Here is a 21,075-nt window from a genome sequence, read left to right on the forward strand (position 1 = left end):
TTAACAGACATTTACGTGTGTTTGAAAAAAGATTGAATCAAAAGAAATATACAAACATCCTTTTATTTCTCATCATAAATTATGTTGATCATTGAATTAAATATATTCAGCAACTGTCTTTAATTCCCCCACTATTGTCTTTGTCAATATTACAAAAATTGTCCTCGCCACCGACTCCATCGAACGAACTGTTGCTATGATATGATGGTCGACTAGTTCGGACATCTTTTTTGTCAATTTCCTCATCATACAATTGTTTTTGACAGAGCCATTGTTTCCGGCTACGAATTAATGCGCATATAGAAAATGTGAGAACGATCGTACCAAACACAGCTCCAACTGTAAAAGCCGCAATTGTCATTTTCCTCTTTTCAGAAATGTAGTCACAGTTTCCTACTGATAATATAATTCTTAAAATAAAGAAAAACACAACATTTTAAATTATATTAAATAATCCAAGTTATGCTTAGTGAATCTATGAGTGTATAAAATAACTGTAGCTAATGAATTAAGATCATGTAACTTTTAAGTGGGGTTCGTGTTGCCCAGTCTTAAGTTTTCTATATTGTGTTTTGTGTACTGTTGTTTGTCTGCTGGTCTTTTTCTTTTTTAGCCATGGCGTTGTCGGTTTATTTTCGACTTATGAGTTTGAATGTCCCTTTGGTATCTTTTGCCTCTCTTTGTCAATGATAACATTCTTGATTGTCGAAAATCAAGGCAACGTTTGCATGTTAAATACCAAACTGAAGTTAATTTGGTAAATTCATGAATGAAAGTCAAAAAGTTCAGCCATTACTCATGTGTAATTTCACTTTTTTTATGATGCGAGGAGGACGTATTATTAATTAATGTATCCCTTTTTATTAAGGGGCTACCCAACACTTTGACTTAAATAAATTTGGGTCCTTTAATGTTCATAAAATTTTGACAAAAAGTTTAGTTTGACCTGCTGACAAAAATATGAAAAATTCAAGAAATTTGAACCATACAATTCACAGGAATAATTTCTTTGGATATAAAGCAGTTCGACAAACATCAATTTTGATCATTGAGAAGCTTGTCAATTTTTTTCTCTTTTAACTAATATTATGTGATTCAAACGTTTAGCTGATTTTAAGAAGTAGTTTTCTTTCAACTATTTTCAAGGATTAAAAGATCCTAACATATTCATACATTCTTACAAAAAATATCATACGAGGGATTCGTAGGCTTCAGTTATAGTTTTTTTTCCATCAATCTGATTTTACACACGTCTTTTCGTTAATTCCAATTATCCGGGGTAACACAGGATATCGTCCCTTGTATCACAATTTGAAAAAAAATATGTCAAAATTTGCTAAAGAAATTATAAACAAAACAGCCATTCAAAAGGAAAACAACTCTTCTTGTTCTTTGAAAGATGCAATAGCAATATCAACGTGCTTACTTGTACTGTTTGGTCATTTCTTTTAATATTTCGTAATACTTTCCATCGGACAGATCAGGTTCAATGTTATTGTGGACTTCATCGATACATTCGTCTGTAAGAAACTTATTGGCTGTTGTTCCTGCTTCTGTGTATACCTTCAAAGGAGAAAAAGGGGAGAAATGACACACACAACATTGCGTATTTTAGAAAAGAACTACTAAATATATAAAAGGGGAGGTAAATCCTTCATTTACTGTAAAAATATCTCGAGTTTAATGAAAATAAATGTCTTTTAATGGGTTATTACTTTCATTGTCGCTCTTGTATCTTCTTACTTTTCTTTTCTTTCATTTGAGAGACTAAAATTCCTTTGAACTATAAATAAACATGTTTGTTTTCTTTGCCAGATTGATTTCAAAGATATTACTCCATTGCTTTGTTTTTCAATTCACCGATGTGGCGTGATCGTTAGTTTGCAAAGAGTTTCACTCAAACCGGTGCTAGGGGCCGTCTTAAACTTGCAGTGAGTTTAGAGGTTTTTTTGCACTGTGTTAAAAGCCTCACTGTGACTTGAATACATTAAGATAAGGAACAGCAATAAAAGCGCTGTTCCTTTGCTTTTTGTGTCTTTTGCTATGAACATACTGATTTTGTGTCATGGATGAACACCCATATCCTTGCTTTTTTTTTATAATACTGAAATATAATGACTGATAACTGGCACCCATAATGCAGAGTATTTCAACAGTATCATAAAAAGCTAGGATCCAGTGAGGTACTCACACGCAAACTTGAATTGTAATATTTTACTTAGCAAAAGAGAGGCGAAAGATACGAAAGGGAAATTCAAACTCATAAGTCGAAAATAAACTGACAACGCCATGGCTAGAAAGAAAAAGACTAACAGACAAACAATAGTACACAAAACATAACATAAAAAACTAAAGACTGAGCAACATGAACTCCACCAAAATCTAGGGGTGATCTCAGGTGGTCCGGAAAGGTAAGCAGATCTTGCTCCACCTGTGGGACCCGTCGCGTTACTTATGTTAGTACAAACCCGGTAATACGTCTAAATCGGTAGGTTACATTCGGGGAAAAGGGGAAGGGATTGTAGTTACGACTTTTGGGACGTATCCACTATTATCTGTAAAACGGGTATTCCAAAACGTTCAACCAACTCAAAAGATAGGAACAATAGTCAAAAGATACATGTTGATAGCGTTTGATTTGAAATTCAAAATATGTTAATTCATTAAATTCATGCAAATTTTGTACACGGTACTCCAATCTAATACATGTAGTTATTTCGTCTTAAAATGAACGAAGTATTTGCCACTACACGTTAAACAACCGACAATTCATCATCTGTTATTTTCTATTACCTTTCTGTCATCTTTTGATAGTAATATAACAATATCGTTGTCACATTTCTGAAAGTTCCAGTTAACTCGTATGAATTGAGTGAACTCCATAGCTGCTGTATCTTTTAGACTCCTATAAAAATCAATATCAACCAGTTCATATAAATAAAAGGAAGTGTGCCTTATTTGTCATCAAATCACTAACACAACGAAGCAAATACCAAAAGACATTTAAACAACGACACAAAAACCAAAAGGCATTTACCCAACGACACAAAAACCAAAAGGCATGTACCCAACGACACAAAATCCAAAAGCCATTTACCCAACGACACAAAAACCAAAAGACATTAAACCAACGACGCAAAACCAAATTCAAAGACAGCAAATAAGCTGGATCAACGGATTGGTTAATATTTACCTCCTACGAGTATTATAGTAGCCGAAACCCTGTGAAGAGGTTGATAATAACTATATCAATATTAAACATAAATAAGAAGATGTGGTATGAGTGCCGATGAGACAACTATCCATTCAAGTCATAATGTGTAAAAAGTAAACAATCGTAGTTCTAAGTACGGCCTTCAACATGGAGCCTTAGCTCACACCGAACAGCAAGCTATAAAGGATCCCAAAAAGACTAGTGTAAAACAATTCAAACAGGAAAACCAACGGTCTAATCTATATAAAAAAAAAACGAGAAACGAGAAACACTTATGAACCACACCAACAAACGACAAACACCCATTTAATAAAACTATATTAACATAGTTATAACTATCCAAGTAATGAAAATATGCTTTGATTGGTCATTGTGTCATTTCATTTTATTTATCCTTGAAAGGCGTCATAGAGAGATGTCCGGAAAGTTACATATTATACTATCATATAAGTATCGGACATATCATACATGTATTAGATACAATGTTAATATTAGATATTGCTCAAGGTCAGATATAACATTGAACAGATTTATGATATAACGGCCTGATTTTATGGTAAAGCATGATAAATGAAGGATATATACAATATATGTATATTGTCGGAAAGTATATAATTTATTTGAACGAACTTCAGAAACAGGACTAAAAAGCAATTTACATCCGGAAACTTTCATTGTTTGAACCCAAATATTTTTCTCTTTTCAAAGAAATCGACAAAGTTTAAACGCGGACCGCGAAGAGGGCCTCAAAATGAACTGTTACACAATAAGAAATATTCATATTACGGCTGTCTCAACATGGAAGCGGGGTAACAGGAGACTTCATTGGTACAATCACATATAAAGTGTTATAAAGTTCACCGCACTTTATTACCGTATCATCTGTTACAGTAATTATAATTGACAGATCAGCAACTCTCACATGTCTGCACGTTCTTAAATAAACATAATTAAATAGATCAATTGAAGTTCTTATACACATGTTGTCATTCTGTAGTCTGACCATCAAACGATGTACTTGTTAATAAATTAGTTATAGAAACTGGATTGTATTATTAAATAGCAAATATATTACACATTTTGGCGACGAGGAAAAAACTGAATATTAAGATAAATGTGAATTTCTACACGTAACAATGCCGACTTACGGGAAATTAGACTCTTTTGATGAATCCGAAGATTGGACACAATATGTAGAACGTATGGAACATTATTTTAATGCTAACGAGATAGACGAAGAAGACCAGAAAAGGGATATTTTCTTAAGTGTATGTGGGAAGAATACCTACAAATTAATTAGGGATTTTTTAGCACCAGCCAAACCAGGAACGAAATCACTGGCCGATTTAACAAAACTAGTGAAAGACCACCGAGATCCAGTACCATCAGAAATTATCCAAAGATTTAAATTTAACAGTAGAACAAGACACAGCGATGAGTCAGTGAGGACATTTATTGCAGCACTAAGAAGTCTGACGGAACACTGTAATTATGGTGACACGTTAAACGCGATGTTACGAGACAGGTTAGTCGTCGGAATAAAGAGTGACCGCATACAGAGGAGGCTATTAGCAGAGCCGAATTTAACTTTTGACAAGGCATTGGAAATTGCTACCGCTATGGAGACTGCTGAGAAGAACGCACAAGACATCCAAGCGAGTGGGACAAATGCAACATTTCAGAAACAAGTCAACAAAGTTTCAAAATCCTATACAAGAAACAACTCTGGAAATTCGAAACAAGGAGATTGTTACCGGTGTGGAGGAAATCACCTAGCCGCCGATTGCAGGTTTAAGGATGCAAAATGCCACAGTTGTAAAAAGAAAGGACATATCGCAAAGAAATGCCGTAACAAATCTGCCAATGGGAATTTAAGTGAAAATCACAGAGAGTTCAAATCACGTTTTAAACCACGTGCTCATTTCATGGAGCAGGATGAAAGTAGCGAAAGTGAAAGTGAAAATGAAGCTTACTCAGTTTTTCATTTTGGAAATAAATCTAATGAGGCATATAAAGTGCAACTCAATGTGAATGAATGTGAAATAGCCATGGAGATAGATACCGGAGCGTCAGTTTCTATCATGAGCGAGGATACTTACAAGGAATACAAGTCTAAATTCAGAATCGAACCGACCAGTGCTAAACTCCGAACATACATGGGAGAGCAGATTCCTGTAATAGGACGTGCAATCGTCAATGTCAATTACAAGAAGGAAAGCGCAAAATTGCCAATACTGATAGTGAAGCGTAAAGGTCCGAATTTACTTGGCCGAGACTGGTTGAACAAACTCCGACTGGATTGGAAGGATATTTTCTCCGTCGTTGGAACTGATAATCAACCGAGTGATTTAAATGTGATCTTGGAAGCAAATAAGGAGGTTTTCAAAGATGAACTTGGAACTGTAAAAGGCATGAAAGCCAAGATTTATGTTGATGAGAGTGCTGTACCGAAATATTTCAAGGCTCGCCCTTTGCCGTATGCGTTGAAGGATAAAGTGGAGATGGAAATTGAACGTCTTGAGAAGGAGGGTCAAATTCAGCAAGTGGAATATTCCGACTGGGCCGCTCCAATAGTACCTGTAGTTAAGGAGAACGGATCTATTAGAATTTGTGGTGACTACAAGGTAACCGTTAATGCCGTTTCAAAGTTGGATAATTATCCGATTCCTAAAACTGAGGATTTATACGCAACGCTTGGAGGAGGACAAGAATATACAAAATTGGATTTAAATCAAGCATACCAACAAATTGAACTTGATGAGGACAGTAAAAGGTATGTGACTATAAACACGCACAAGGGTTTATTCAGATACAATAGACTTCCGTATGGTGTAGCGTCCAGCCCAGGTATTTTCCAGAGAACACTTGAAAATGTTGTTCAAGGTATATCCAATGTTTTGGTTCGAGTAGATGATATACTGATAACGGGTAAAACAAGGGAGGAACATCTAAATACTCTTTCTGAGGTTTTGTCTAGATTTAAGAGAATCGGAATTCGGTTAAAGAAACAGAAGTGTGTGTTCATGGCCGAAGAAGTTGTCTATTTGGGATTTAAAATAAACAAACACGGAATCTATCCAGTGGAGAGTAAAGTTGAGGCGATCGATAAAGCCCCGAGTCCGACAAACGTGACAGAACTGAAAGCTTATCTTGGAATGCTGAACTATTACAATAGATTCTTAGCGAATTTGTCTCACTTGTTAAAGCCGCTACATGTACTTCTACAGAAAGACACAAAATGGAGTTGGGGAAAAGAACAGGAAAAAGCGTTCATAGAGTCAAAACAGCTGTTGAAATCCGCATCAGTACTTGTACATTTCGATCCGAAAAAGAAATTAATCTTAGCATGTGATGCATCTCCGTATGGAGTAGGGGCCGTACTTTCGCATAAAATGGACGACGGCAGTGACAAACCAATAGCTTATACATCTCGAACACTTACATCTGCAGAGAAGAATTATTCCGTTCTTGAGAAGGAGAGTCTGGCCATAATATTTGGTATCAAGAAATTTCATCAATATTTGTATGGACACCCCGTTACAATCATAACCGATCACAAGCCGCTTATAGGTTTATTTCGAGAAGATAAACCTATACCGACAATGGCCGCATCTCGAATTCAAAGGTGGGCACTGACTTTAGCTGCATATGAGTACACGATTGTATACAAAGAAGGGAGTCTGAATGGTAATGCGGATGGACTAAGTAGACTACCGCTAAAAACAAACATTGAAAAGACACCAACGCCTGGTGATACTATATTATTAATGGAACATTTAGCCACTACGCCAGTAGATGCTAAACAAATTCAAAAGTGGACACGCAAGGACACAATACTGTCTATGGTGCTTAGATACATTTTGAATGGATGGCCGTCAAAATGTCCCAGTGAAGACTTAAGACCGTATTATAGTAGAAAAAATGAACTGTGTAGTCAGGACGGATGCATATTGTGGGGAGGAAGAGTAATTATACCACAACCAGGACGTGAGGCCATGTTAAATGAATTACACCAAGGACATCCAGGGATTACTAGAATGAAAAGTCTAGGAAGAAGCTATATATGGTGGCCGGGAATGGACAATGACTTGGAATTAACTGTAGTTAACTGTTACAGTTGTCAGGAAAACCGAAAATTACCAGCAGAAGCACCGTTACATCCGTGGGAATATCCGAGCCATCCGTGGTCAAGAATACATATAGACTTTGCAGGACCATTCATGAACAAATCATTTCTAATTATGGTTGATGCGTATTCAAAATGGATAGACATACACGTCATGAATTCTACAACATCCGAGGCTACGATTGCAAAACTTCAACAAACGTTTGCAACACATGGATTATGTGATCTCATTATTAGTGATAATGGAGCCGCATTTACTAGTAAGGAATTCGCCGATTATGTGAAATCAAATGGAATTGAACATCGCACTTCCGCACCGTGGCATCCAGCTAGTAATGGTTGTGCTGAACGAGCAGTTCAGAGTTTCAAAGAAGGTATGAAGAAAATCAAAGAAGGAACTGTCCAGGAAAAGTTGAACCGTTTTCTTTTCAACTACCGTATAACGCCACAAACAACGACAGGATTGGCACCATCAGAATTGCTGATGAAAAGGAAACTCAAGTCACGTCTAGATTTAGTTTTTCCAAATATCGAGAAGCGAGTTCAGGAGAGACAACAAAAACAAAAACATTATCACGACAAGAAATCTGTGAACAGACAAATTAATGTAGGACAGGGAGTATTTGCCCGAAATTTCGCAATTGGTTCAAAGATTAAATGGATTCAGGGAGAAATTATAAAACAATCAGGACCACTTTCATTTCATATCAAATTGCCAGATGGACGTGTCATTCGTAGACATATTGATCACATCAGAGTACGAAACTTTGATTGCACAAACAACGAAAAGGAAGAAAAATGTGACAATGACAGTGAATTGTTTGAGCCAGAAATAACTATACCGATAAGTACTCCTGAGACCGAACAACCGCAAATCGAGAAACCGTCAAACATGACTGAACAAATGGAACCACGCTATCCGAAGAGAATAAGAAAAGAACCATCGCATTTTAAGGATTTTGTGTTGAATTAAAGTGTAGATTTATAAAGAGGCATAATAATCCTCACAGCCGTTTGAATTGCATTAAGTACTTCGCAGTGCATGTGTGTACATATCTTTTAGTGTAAGAAATAACAACAAGACCAGTGCGAACATTTTTATTTTATTTTCTTAGTAGGACATTATAGTTTCAGTGCAGACAAACTTTAACGAATGAATCTTTGTGATCTGACATTTTTATTTGTTTTCAAACTGATATGGACTTATCAATCAGTAGCCGTGAAAAGATATTAATTTTCTGTAATTGAGTTAATTTGTTTTTAATTTGTTTTTATCTAAGGCCGGAGAAGTGTTATAAAGTTCACCGCACTTTATTACCGTATCATCTGTTACAGTAATTATAATTGACAGATCAGCAACTCTCACATGTCTGCACGTTCTTAAATAAACATAATTAAATAGATCAATTGAAGTTCTTATACACATGTTGTCATTCTGTAGTCTGACCATCAAACGATGTACTTGTTAATAAATTAGTTATAGAAACTGGATTGTATTATTAAATAGCAAATATATTACATAAAGCAAAACATTATTTGTATATTTGTTGTATATTTGTTATTTGTACAATACATGGCTGATTGCAGGATAAATGTATTTACATGTAATGGCATTACTTTACATTTGAATCGTGTTAACTGACAAAGGGGAGATAATCCAATTTTCACTCGGTAGTCAGTGCTTTGCGATCTATATTTTTTATCGTGTAGCTATCCACGTTTTCAAGTATTTATATATCCTAAGATTGAATCTTTTTTTTTTTTAGCCTTCTTGATGAAAGTCAATAATGAAAAGCTTCTCGAATGCACCAAATTTATAAAGTGTAAATTTTATTTGTTAGCCATGCTCTGTCACTTATACACACATGGCAAATGAATTGATGGAACCGTATAAAACATTTATGTAATGGTTTAAGTAAACATTTATCTGATGGTTTAAGTAAACATTTATGTGATGGTTTAGGTAAACATTTATATAATGATTTGAGTAAACATTTATGTAATGGTTTAAGTAAACATTTATGCAGCATTACATACATTCACACAATAAGTTCAAATGCCGGGGAATTAGCTATGGTTTCAACTAATTTCCAGAATATAGCACAGTCAATACTCACGTTTTAGAAGCCTTAATCGACGGAACAAGTGCGAGTGCAATATTGTATCCATCCGTGCTGGTACAGTTTTTGCAGCTGCATTTTCCTGATTCGGCAACTGTCTCAATGATAGAATCAAGCTCATCCGCTGAAACACGTTAAAATCCTTTCGTGATAAATAATATAAAATACTATAGCACAAAGCCGACATTCAATAAAGTTACATTCTGTTAAAAAGTTGATAATTGTCAGAGTTGTTTGTATAAAAAACTAAAAAGTAGAATAAGATAAAAGGAGAGAAGTAAAAATCTTCTGTAGCTACGCTGTGTATTCGGTACAAATAAGCGTAGCAATAGGGAAACTATCAAACTTGGGCGAAATAAGATGTTGAATGAGGGTGAAAGCAAAAACAAATCTAGCGGTCTATACGTTTATATGTACGGTTTGCATAAACAGGCAAGCACCAGGGGGCGTAGCTAGACTAGTAGTTAAGTGTAGGTACCATTCGCCGATCGGAGCGATTCGAAAAAGTTTTGGACCATTTTATGCAGAAAATAATTTTCGATGTGTACGCAACTGCATTTTTGCGTACGGGTTCCCTATATGACCTTTTGAAAACAACGCAATTAACCTGAGCAATTACCATTTTCTTGGGAAAATATTTATACCCAAATTGAAAGTCTGCCACCCAGAAGGCATACCTTTGTAGATCACTCTTTTAGTGTATCTTTATATTATACTAGTGACCGCTAGTAAGTTCAATAAACGGCGTCAGACTAAATGGCCAAGTTCGATAACTAATACAAGACAAGTAATTAGCCAGTTAGAGATACAGAGTGTAATTAACACATCGCCCGAAACAGAGATGCATCATACAATTCTCTTTGAAGTCGGCCGCGTTTCCATTCATTTCAAATATACAGTTCATTGGTTATATGTATACCCGATATTATTATTAAATAAATCTTTATTACTAATTATTTTTGACAGGTATATGTGTAATGTGGCGGGGTAAAACAAGTTTTGTATACGTTAAATATACTACACACATACACACAAAGTTGTCTGTTGGACAGTTGCAATGATCATGATATATATAACAGCAAGGATTTGTAAAGTCTCACTATACAAATCCTTGATAACAGCAATGGACAAATAATTGAAGACGTAAAAGGCTCTAGACATTCTTCAAAGGGGTAGTAGGCCTGGTAAGACCCCTTTTTGGCCCCAAAATATAGCATTTCAAAAATTTGTTAAAAATGATTTTTTTTTAGCTATTCATTGAAAAGAAGAATACTTTTGTAACATAAATATAGGCTGTTTTTAACATTACACTGCACATTCATCAGTTACTAGCATCATAAATTAATGCAAAACTAATGAAATCTTCAAAATTTTAGCATTTGCGCTAATTTTTAGACGGTTTTTGTCTAAAATGGAAGTGACCGCACTTGTGTTTTTTTAATTTTTAAATACATGTTGTATTTGATGATGATACATAACATATATAAAGGTTTAGACTGAAAACGAATGCGGCCACTTCCATTTTGGATAAAAAAAAAACCATCAGAAAAGTGACGTTTTGCGGCATACATTGTATTTGATAGATTTTTCATTTTTAAGTTGGAATTTAGACGTCTTTAATGACCAAATAAGTTCAAATCTTTTACATAAACTAATTGAATCGACCGAAGAAGACACTGAACTGTTTAAAAAATGTCAAAAATCTTTCATCAGATGTACTTTGAATTTTAGGCCAAAATAAGCCCTTACCGGACCTTCTCCTTTGATTTGGTTGTTTGAGCCGGAAAGATGTGCAACTTAACGGATTTCTAAAGAAAATAACAAGCAGAATTTAGCAGCACATTAATTGAGAAAACGCAATGCATCATTCTACTTTTTAATTTGAATTTCTTAAATCCGTACGGGCGAGATCAAAGGTGTTGAGACACATTTTAAGATTAATCAATAAGTAAACAAGTATATAAACGGTTATGTAATAAGAAACACGCTAGGTAGTGATGTTGCACCTTGAACATTTTAAAAAATATCTTGATTGAAACGACAAGATTTAGTCAGCGTTTACTTTTGCATGTTTGTTTATCAATAATTTTTTTGTTTGTTTTACTTAATATAAAATTATTGTGCAAGATTTCGATTCAAACGATAGTTGAGTATATTTAAGATTATCGGAAATACATATTATGTTGCTAAGTTTTCAACTACCCCTGGGGGGTTAGTCTCCAACTTTATATATTTTTATATTTCCAAACGTTGGTATGTATTCGAGCGAACCTATTGACTGTTTTGCAGAAACACATGCCATATCTCATAGTTACATTTTTTACTCTGTCCGTAAACCTGTTTTTTATACAAGTTTGAGTACATCTTACCTTGTTGACTAGATAAAACTTTATTAGGGTCACAGATCCATGACTTCTTACAATGTCTTCCGCATCGATTAATATCAATTTGAGGATTAGGAAAATCTTCTTTCACCCATAATTCCTTGTGTGAAAGTTCGGCAACACAATTCACCGTAGGATTTGTAGAATTGTTTAAAGTTTGTGATAAAGTAATTGTAACACTTGAAAAATAAGTCAAATAGATACACAATTTTGAACAGGTAGACATTTTGTGTGTCTTTACATTACCTTTTCTTATGGTCGGGTAGATAACATTGTTTACATTTATAGAAATGTTGACATAACACGGTGCGTGCTGGAGGTAATTAACCTATAGAATATAGTAAAGTGCTCTCGACCAATGAAAGTGTAGAATTTATTGTTTCTTAATATAAGTCGGATAATCCTATTGTTTATGCGTTTTTACGGTTGATAACAAAGAATTTCTATAAATGAGTTGCTTCAGCCCCCGAAGCACATTTATTAGATAAACAGGATTATTGATTGAAAGTTTAATTGTAAAATAGAAAAAAAATCAAAATGCATCTTAAGTTTACTGGTGCAGTACAGTTGGCCAAATTAACGGTAATATAAGACATTCCCTTATAAATGCAATTAAAACCCATTATCCTAATTTTAACCAGCTTGACTCAAACTCTAAACTTAAAACTATTCTAGATCCCAATAAAGATATTTTGTCTAGTGTTGTAGACAATATAAAGCAATCTATGGAATTGCGAAAATAAGGTCCACATTGGTCAATTATTTTATATATATATAAAAGTCTAAATTGAAACCAACGTTCAAACCTATGATTGCGTTGGATAAAAACCGCAATTTTTATACGTGTGCATGTAAAACAAATTTCTTGGTAGAGGGGTCTAAATACAGCACAAACAACAATTTCCAAAAGACCAAAAAAAGTGAAAAAGTCTATTTTAACAAAACGCATTTAACTAACAGGTCGAACAACTGATGTTCTTAAACCCTGCTGATATATATATTATTAATATCAACTGGACTTGTTTAAAACATTTATCATGTATTATGTTTCTTGTCACTTGTGTATACAATGTACTATGTTTGCATTTTAACCCGCCAGGGTTTCATGTTTTGCAATAAAGTTATTATATGTTAATATGTGAATATTTAGAACTTCAAAATCACAAAAATCGCAATATCAAAGCAACGCGAAAGGCAAGAAAACAACAAAAATAACACTTTTAAAATTAGATATAACTCAGCTACTTTGTCAAGAGCAGGACAGTCTAACACAATAAACGTCTGTCAACTTCTGCTATTTCCTGACATTAGTGAGCCTCCTAATGGGTTTTTGATTATGTGATTACCTGGCCGTTTTATAGTTATTATTATTACATGATTATTTGATAATCTACGACTGTATTTTTGATTATTTGATTATGTTGTTTACAAAAGTAATCAATGATTATGTGATTATATAGGCAAAACATGTGTGATTATGTTATTACTTGGACACCCCCATGAGGGGCCTCAATAGTGATGATTTTATTGTTATCCATCCCTTTCTATATATTGCATGAAATATCATGGAAGCAGTGTCACTGATTATACTATATTTAAATCACAAAAAAGGCAAAATGGCATCCATTGGAAGTTGAATGTGTACTGATTGATATACTAGTCTTGTATGTTTTTGACTTTAACTTGCATTTAGTTATTGCTAGTTCTCTCAGATCTGTACTTTGTATCTTTTGTGTTTTTGTTATTTGTTTTTTGTACTTTTAGTACGGTGACCAGACCAGATTTTTTAAAAATTTAATCGTCAAGCAGACTATATGGCTATATTACATATCATTGGATTCGGCAAAATGAGTACTTTTGGAGTATCGATGTCGTCAAAAAGAAATGTGGTAACAGTTTTGCATAAATTAAGGTCAAAGATCAACATACTGTTTTCTTTTTTTTTCCTTCTATATTTTCAGAATTGAAAGATATAGGCAGCATTTTGTGTCAGATTTCAGATACAGACATTTTTTTTCAAAGCAATTGACAATGAATTATCTCGAAAAATTAAAAAAAAAAAAGGAACTTATTACCAATAGTAATAGATTAATTCTGAAAATTGGCGTTTTTCAAACACTTGTTCTATTATACAAGATCAATACAAATTCCGTTAGAGTTACAGTAGTTACCTTGCCGGGTGACATTCAACCTCAGCAATAAATGATAAATGTTGTTTTCAATTAAAGCTTACTACGTTTATTTTGCAAAAGCTCATGCATGTAATTCATTACAACCAAAAACCACTTATTACCTCGAAAACAGTTACAATTATGAAATCAAAATGATCCACAAAACAGATATCATCTAGGAGTATCTTCTGGTTCATCTGTCAATTTCTACATAATTCTACATAATTCTGACTCTTGACATGACTTGGGGGTGTTAACAAGAGTTCAGCTCTATTTCTATACCATTTATTTGATATTTGTTTTAGATATGGTAATGTTCCCGATCTATGGAATAGAATTATTACAAATCCTATCCCTAAATCTAACATGTCAGACGCAGTGTCTTACAAATTGTACTGTAATATACTGAACGATAGATTAGCTCCATGGGTAGATGACAACAATGTACTGGCTGACGAGCAGAATGGTTTCCGGCAACAAAGTAGTACAATTGAACAATTATCTAGTCTCACTAATTTGATTGATGTAAGAAAAAAGCTTCTTAAATCAACCTTTTGCGACTTTATTGATTTAAAAAGGCTTACGACACTATACAAAGAGATATTTTATGTTTTAAACTAAATAGAATTGGTGTTGCGCAGACTTTTTGTTCTGCTATTAAGTCAATTTATACAAATGTTTTATGTTCTGTAAGAATAAACGGCCATTTCACAGACTGGTTTGATGTAAACTGTGGCTTGAAACAATGACGTCCCTTGTCGCCCATTTTGTTCAATTGTTTATATTAATGATTTAGTTACATTTCTTAAGTTCTTTGACTGCGGAATAGAAATATAGGTGATGAAAAACTGTATTTTATTATATGCTAATGACGTTGTTATAATAGCAAACGATGACAAAGAGCTACAACTTCTGTTAAATGCTTTATCTACATGGTGTGAAGACAATTGTATGACAATTAATGCAAACAAGAGTAACATTGTACATTTTAGACCGCCATCTATACCTAGATCTGATGAAATTTTTAATTGTAATGGGCATAGTATTAAGTTTTCAAGTAATTATACTTATATTGGTCTCGTTTTAAACGTTTTAAACGAGCATTTAGACTATAATATTACTGCAAAAGCCGTTGCATCATCAGAAAATCACAAAAAAATCTAGATGCTGCTAACAAGCATATACCAAGTAAGTTAATTGTTGTTCGCACGAAAGATCCTCCTTGGATGACGTCATTTATAAGGAGACAAATTCGTAAACGGAAACATTCGCACAAAAAAGCCAAAAAATACAAATTGAATACTCCTGAGTCTTGGGCAAACTTTAAGAAAATTAGGATTGAATGCGTAAACTTGATTAAACTAGCAAAAACCCATTATTTTGAAAAACAATGTGAATCATTGCATTCACATGTAGATTCCATTAAGAATTGGTGGGAAAAAAAATGCGTAACCTGGCTGGATTTCCTTCCAAATCATCAGACTACCCCCTATCCTATTAAATGATACCTACTTAAACGATAATAAGGATAAAGCAAATGCCTTTAATCGTTATTGCGTGAACCCCTGAGGGTTTACGCAGTATATATTGGACGATGTCCGTAGTCTTTCGGAACACAGGATGTTATTCGGAATACATCTGTTCTTTCTATGACCACCTTTCATATTCATGCGCAATAGCTTATTAATTGACCTGTTGAATAAGCATTAGCATCTTAAGTTGCTATAGAGATATGTTACATATGATGAGAAATATATTATGATGCAAGCTACTTTAATAAGCATTTGAATACTTCCTTGCACGCAATTACAAGCTGCTAATATTTACCTACATATATGCGTACTTATTTTAATTAAAGTCGAACGTTGAAACCAGCTGTGTTTAGATATGAGATAAGATTTCATGTAAACAATGCGATTTATATTCCGAACGAGAATCGTTAAAACTAAAATCTATAAAAGAAGTATTACTAGCATTTCATTTAAGATTTTGAGTCTAGGGTAGATGTACATGATGTACAAAGCAGGCTAATTCATTTTTTTATACTGAAATTAAAAAAGAAGTCTTTCTTGCACTTTATTAAAATTTTACGTCTAGAATAGACCAAGGACGTATATAATCTATTATACGTTCTTGAATGGATCTAAAAAACGAGGAGTTTTCGAAAAAAATATCGTTTATTAAAAATAACGTTTAAATTAATTATGAAAGTACATTGCAAATTGAAATACAGTTACATGTATTTTCTTTGTCAATCTAATTAAAATATAGATCTCGGATTTTGTTATACTACGTTATACTACATACGAGGATCTAACAACTACCGTAATATCTTTCACTTTTGTGACCTTATAAAACGTAATATTTGACCCCAGAAAGTATTTATATCGACCAATCAGAATGCTCCTTACGAACGCGACCTAGGAATATGTTGAAGATGGCGACGTAGAAATAAAAACAACTTAGAAAATGCATTAACTGAAATTTTGCCCTAGTACAAAGTGAAAGAATTGAAATTTGAGAAGAGACAAATTTTGGAAACTATTTTGGAGATCAAAGATTGCATGGTCAGGCTTCCAACATGCTTCAAACGCGCTATGGAAAGACGGTTTACATACCAGATATATCTGCTACCTGTTCGCTGTTGCAGTGTTGGAGTGTTGCAAGGAAAATGAAGAAACACGGTAAAGACACTAGGACCGATGGTAAAATCGTAGTCTGCGGTCCAAGTTTCCAAACTTAAGTCTGTACCGATAATCAAGTCAGCATTCAAAGGTAAATTCTCCATAATAGAGTATTAAAGGTTGACATTTTTCTACCAAAAAATTATAAATCTAAATTCATTGGTAACAGTATATAGATCATAATGTCATCTTGTTAATGATATTCTACTGTGTACTTGCAAAGATATACATGTATACTTACGCCTGCACATGTAGAAGAAGTTTTAATATCAGCATACTTTTTTACTTCTGTCACACACTGAGTGATACATGTTGATATCATGTGGTGCTCCAGATAATTGTTAGGAGAAATTTTCTGCTAAGAAAGAAATTAATTGTTCACTATTCTTGGACTCGGCCACAGTGGGTCAGAATGGTAATTAGTGTTTCAGTGTTCATTAAATATATTAGTTTAATGCTTTGTGAGAAAAATAACTTCATCCTGTTTATGTACATGTATGTTAACCAGATATCTGAAATTACAGAAAATACATTTTTATGCCCCGCAGTATACTTAGCTGAGGGGGCATTAAGTTTTACCCTTGTCTGTGCGTCCATCCGTACATCCCAAAGCTGGTTTCCTTTCTCTAACTTTAGTTTGCATCAACCAAATGTTATAAAAGTGATACACAATGCTTATTACCACAATACACAGATCAAGTTTGAATTTTATTGGCGTTACTTTAGCCGTTCCAGAGTTATGCCCCTTAACAAATGGTAAAATTGCTGAATTTTTTGTTTCCATTCTCTAACTTTAGTTTGCCTCAACCAAATCATTGCAAATGTTATGAAACTTATACACAATACGTATTACCACAAAACTCAGATTAAGCACAAATTTGGGTAGCATTACTTTTACCGTTCTTCACATGCTTCAGTTATGTCTCTTTGTAACTTTATATGATCTGCAAGAGTGGGCATCATCTGTGTCCTATGGACACATTCCCCATTTATTGTAGTCTTTCATGCTCAAATATCTAGTTTTAACTACATTGGTAACTTTGCAGAGGCGGATTTAGAGGGGGAGCTAAGGGGGCTCTGGCCCCCTTTTTTGGGAAAAATTTGGTTGATTATATAGGGAATCACTGAAGCATGGCTGTACAGGCCCCCCTTATGAAAATTTCTAGGTCTGCCACTGATTTGTTTTCATTTGTAACATTACTACTATAAATAATTTTGAAGACTTGATTAAGTAATTATGCTCTTGACTGATAGAATACTCTCTCTTTACTTTCAACATGTCCAATAGTAAATACACATACTTGATCAATATATAGAAGAACAAGACAGATGATGCTATCTCTATCATAGTACATACATGTATGTTAAATTGTTCAGAAAACAACCAACCATCAAACAAAATCAATAGGTATCTTATAAAATTAATGTCTGGAAATGATGATGCTAAACAAAAAGTAAAAAATGTGAAATGAAATGAAATACAAGTTTAAAGATTTGTGTACTGATTCTGATAATAAATACATGTACGTACAAATTTGATTAGGGAATCCACACCTCAAGGACTAATCCCAAAAAGGATTACTCAAGGGCCAGTGTTTTTATTTCCCCAAAAAATGTTCAAAGATAAGAAGATGTGGATCCTAGAAATGGATTCACAGTGTCAATTTATAAATTTACTTTAGATAACCTATCTCTGTAAGTAACATTTATTTAAGGACAATAAAACATTCTGTCATTAACCAGAGGAACATATCAATTAAAATGTGTTTAAATAAACACTAGTATTAAGTAACAGGGTATGTACATGTAGGTAGGGAAACCCGAAACAAACATGCATGTACATTTTTTCTTCACCTTTTAGCATGTTTAGTCTGGAAAAGCTAGTAATAATTATTAAAGAAAAAAATTAAATGAGATCCTTTGAAATGGATGTTAAATAATCTTAAATAAGCTTTATAATGGAGTCAGCATTGTTTTGAATATTCCATAATCCATAAATATATTTAAATTGATATTTCAGGAGCAGACATTCTTCCCTGGTCTATATAGCTTCATGGAAAGGAATCAGACACAGAAAGTTTGGGGAAATGAAATTGAGAGTCACTGTGAATAATTCACACACATGCCAGACATAAAGAAATGGCCAGACACAGGCTCAGCTATAGAATCTGTATCAACTGGAAGCAACAGCATTTTCATCAGAAAACTAAAAAGGATGTAAAAAACATGAAATATGCATTTGTAAATGTTCAGCCACCAAACAAATAGATATGCCAGGAAATGCAAATTGTTTGCTAATATAAATGTCAATGATGTCTGTAAAAAAGCAAAGATATAAAAGCCTTTTTCATTTATACATGAAACAGTCATATACAATACAGATTTAAGACCAACAGACATTCTTTAAATCTTTGGTAGCCACGGTACCTAGTCCAAGACTATCCATATTTTCAACTCGTTATGAAGACATATTTGACCAATCTGGTTTCCAATAGAAGTTTAAAAATAAATTCTACATGTACATGACATAATGATCACCAGCAATGAAGGTGATATAGGATTTAATATTCAAAGTAGAGAGGTATAAATTGAATTTGAACCTCCCACCATAATAGCATTCTGCACATTTTAGATCACATATGGATCAAGCTGTTGTACTTGTGAACTAAAAGATTGTTGCTTGTCAGGTACATTGTACATGTTGACAGTGCTATAAGTTCATTAAATATAAATAAAATGCAGTTCAGAACAGTTAGTGATAGATAGATTTCTTCTGTCTTTATTTGAACGGATAAACCAGATAATTAAAAAATAATTTTTCTGACAACTATGTCTGTTCTGGAACTACATGCACTTTTTGTATCTTCCTTGTTCATTTTCCTCCAGATAAATGTACCTTTTATTTACTGACTATCACCATGAGGCTTATAACATGTATAAGGAAGCTTAATTCCTCCAAGGTCTCCAGTTATGTCCTGCCTGTGACAAAAGTTTCAGAATACAAGACATGCAAGACATGAAATGCTAATCGGACAACAACATTTACTATTTATATAAAGTTTTATATTTCAGAGGGTAGAAATCATACTTAAAATCATAATGTATAAGGAATCCTTATGTTTAGAAGTTTCTTTCAAGTCATATGTCCATTGTTTTTATTCTCATTTTCATTGTTCAGCGACTCCTTAAAAAACTACATGTGTAGTGATTTTATCAAGTGAATTTGTGGCATATTATAAGTAATAAGATAACTATATTTGGTATACATGTATGGGATCCAAGGTTTACATGTGTTGTCATACGGGGTTCAACTTGTCTCAATCTTTTTTACAGCCTGCGACTTTTGTCACAGAAAGCTCGACATAGGGATAGTGATGCGGCGGCGTTAACTAATTTCCTAAAAGCTTAATATTGCAGAAGGTAGAAGATCTGGATGCTTCATACTTTGTATATAGATGCCTTATGATATGAAGTTTCCGTCTGTCACATGTCCATTGTCTTTGACCTCATTTTCATGGTTCAGTGACGACTTGAAAAAAAAGTTTTTTTGTAATGTTAATTTCTCTCTTATTATGAGTAATTGGATAACTATATTTGGTATGTGCGTACCTTGCAAGTTTCTCATGCCTGTCAGACAGTTTTCATTTGACCTTGACCTCATTTCATGAATCAGTGAATAAGGTTAAGTTTTGGTGGTCAAGTCCATATCTCAGATACTATAAGCAATAGGTCTACTATATTTGGTGTACATGTATGTAATGATTTTAAGGTGTACATGTCCAGCTGGCAGGTGTCATCTGACCTTGACCTCATTTTCATGGTTCAGTGGTAATAGTTTAGTTTTTGTGTTTTGGTCTGTTTTTCTAATACTGTATGCAGTAGGTCAAGGTGTGACAACTATATTTGGTGTATGGAAATATTTTATGGTACAGGCACATGAAATGCGATTCAAATAGTTTTTGTGTCACCTGAGACCATTGTTGCAAAATGTGACACTTAGGGATTACAATCAGCATAATCATGCAGCAGCATAAACTATTTGAATATAGTTTGATATTTCAGAAGATAGGTGACCTGGATGTTTTATACCTTGTACACAGATACATTTTTGTGTACCTTATATGTGTAGTCACTAAGTTTCTGTCCAACAAATGTCCATTGTCCTTGGCCTAATTTTTATAGTTCAGTGGCTGCTTGATTAACAATCATGCTTGTTTTTCTCATGTGAAATTTTCACTTACAAATGTATTATGGTCAGGTCTGTATCTCAGATTCTATAAGCAATAGCTCAACTATATTTGGTGTATGGAATAATTGTTAGATGTACAAGTGCATTTTGGATAGCAGTCTTCATCGAACCTTGGCCTCTTTTTCAT

At 33.8% G+C, this 21,075-nt stretch overlaps 1 protein-coding gene and 1 long non-coding RNA gene across 2 annotated transcripts in view; both read right to left on the minus strand.

Moving 5' to 3' along the window:
- The window catches only part of LOC127720532 (uncharacterized), a 362,531-nt gene that overhangs the window by 284,631 nt on the left and 56,825 nt on the right, over nucleotides 1-21,075 (minus strand). The window lies entirely within an intron of this gene.
- LOC127720528 (uncharacterized) lies at nucleotides 45-12,138 on the minus strand. Its single transcript, XM_052227125.1, has 5 exons — nucleotides 11,830-12,138; nucleotides 9,458-9,584; nucleotides 2,794-2,905; nucleotides 1,427-1,563; nucleotides 45-410 (listed from the first exon to the last, which is right to left on the minus strand). Exons 1-5 carry the CDS (start codon nucleotides 12,068-12,070, stop codon nucleotides 107-109), a joined length of 921 nt encoding a protein of 306 aa, XP_052083085.1. The 5' UTR covers nucleotides 12,071-12,138; the 3' UTR covers nucleotides 45-106.

This window comes from Mytilus californianus, unplaced genomic scaffold, assembly GCF_021869535.1.
Source record: "Mytilus californianus isolate M0D057914Y unplaced genomic scaffold, xbMytCali1.0.p SCAF_11, whole genome shotgun sequence".
Lineage (NCBI taxonomy): Eukaryota > Metazoa > Mollusca > Bivalvia > Mytilida > Mytilidae > Mytilus > Mytilus californianus.

Coding starts and splice junctions, on each gene's coding strand:
- LOC127720528 (XM_052227125.1), bottom strand. CDS start 12,070: ATGTCTACCTGTTCAAAATTGTGTATCTATTTGACTTATTTTTCAAGT. Junction 2,906..9,457: donor TCGATTAAGGCTTCTAAAAC/GTGAGTATTGAC, acceptor TGATTTTTATAG/GAGTCTAAAAGATACAGCAG. Junction 411..1,426: donor GAAATGACCAAACAGTACAA/GTAAGCACGTTG, acceptor CTTTATTTTAAG/AATTATATTATCAGTAGGAA.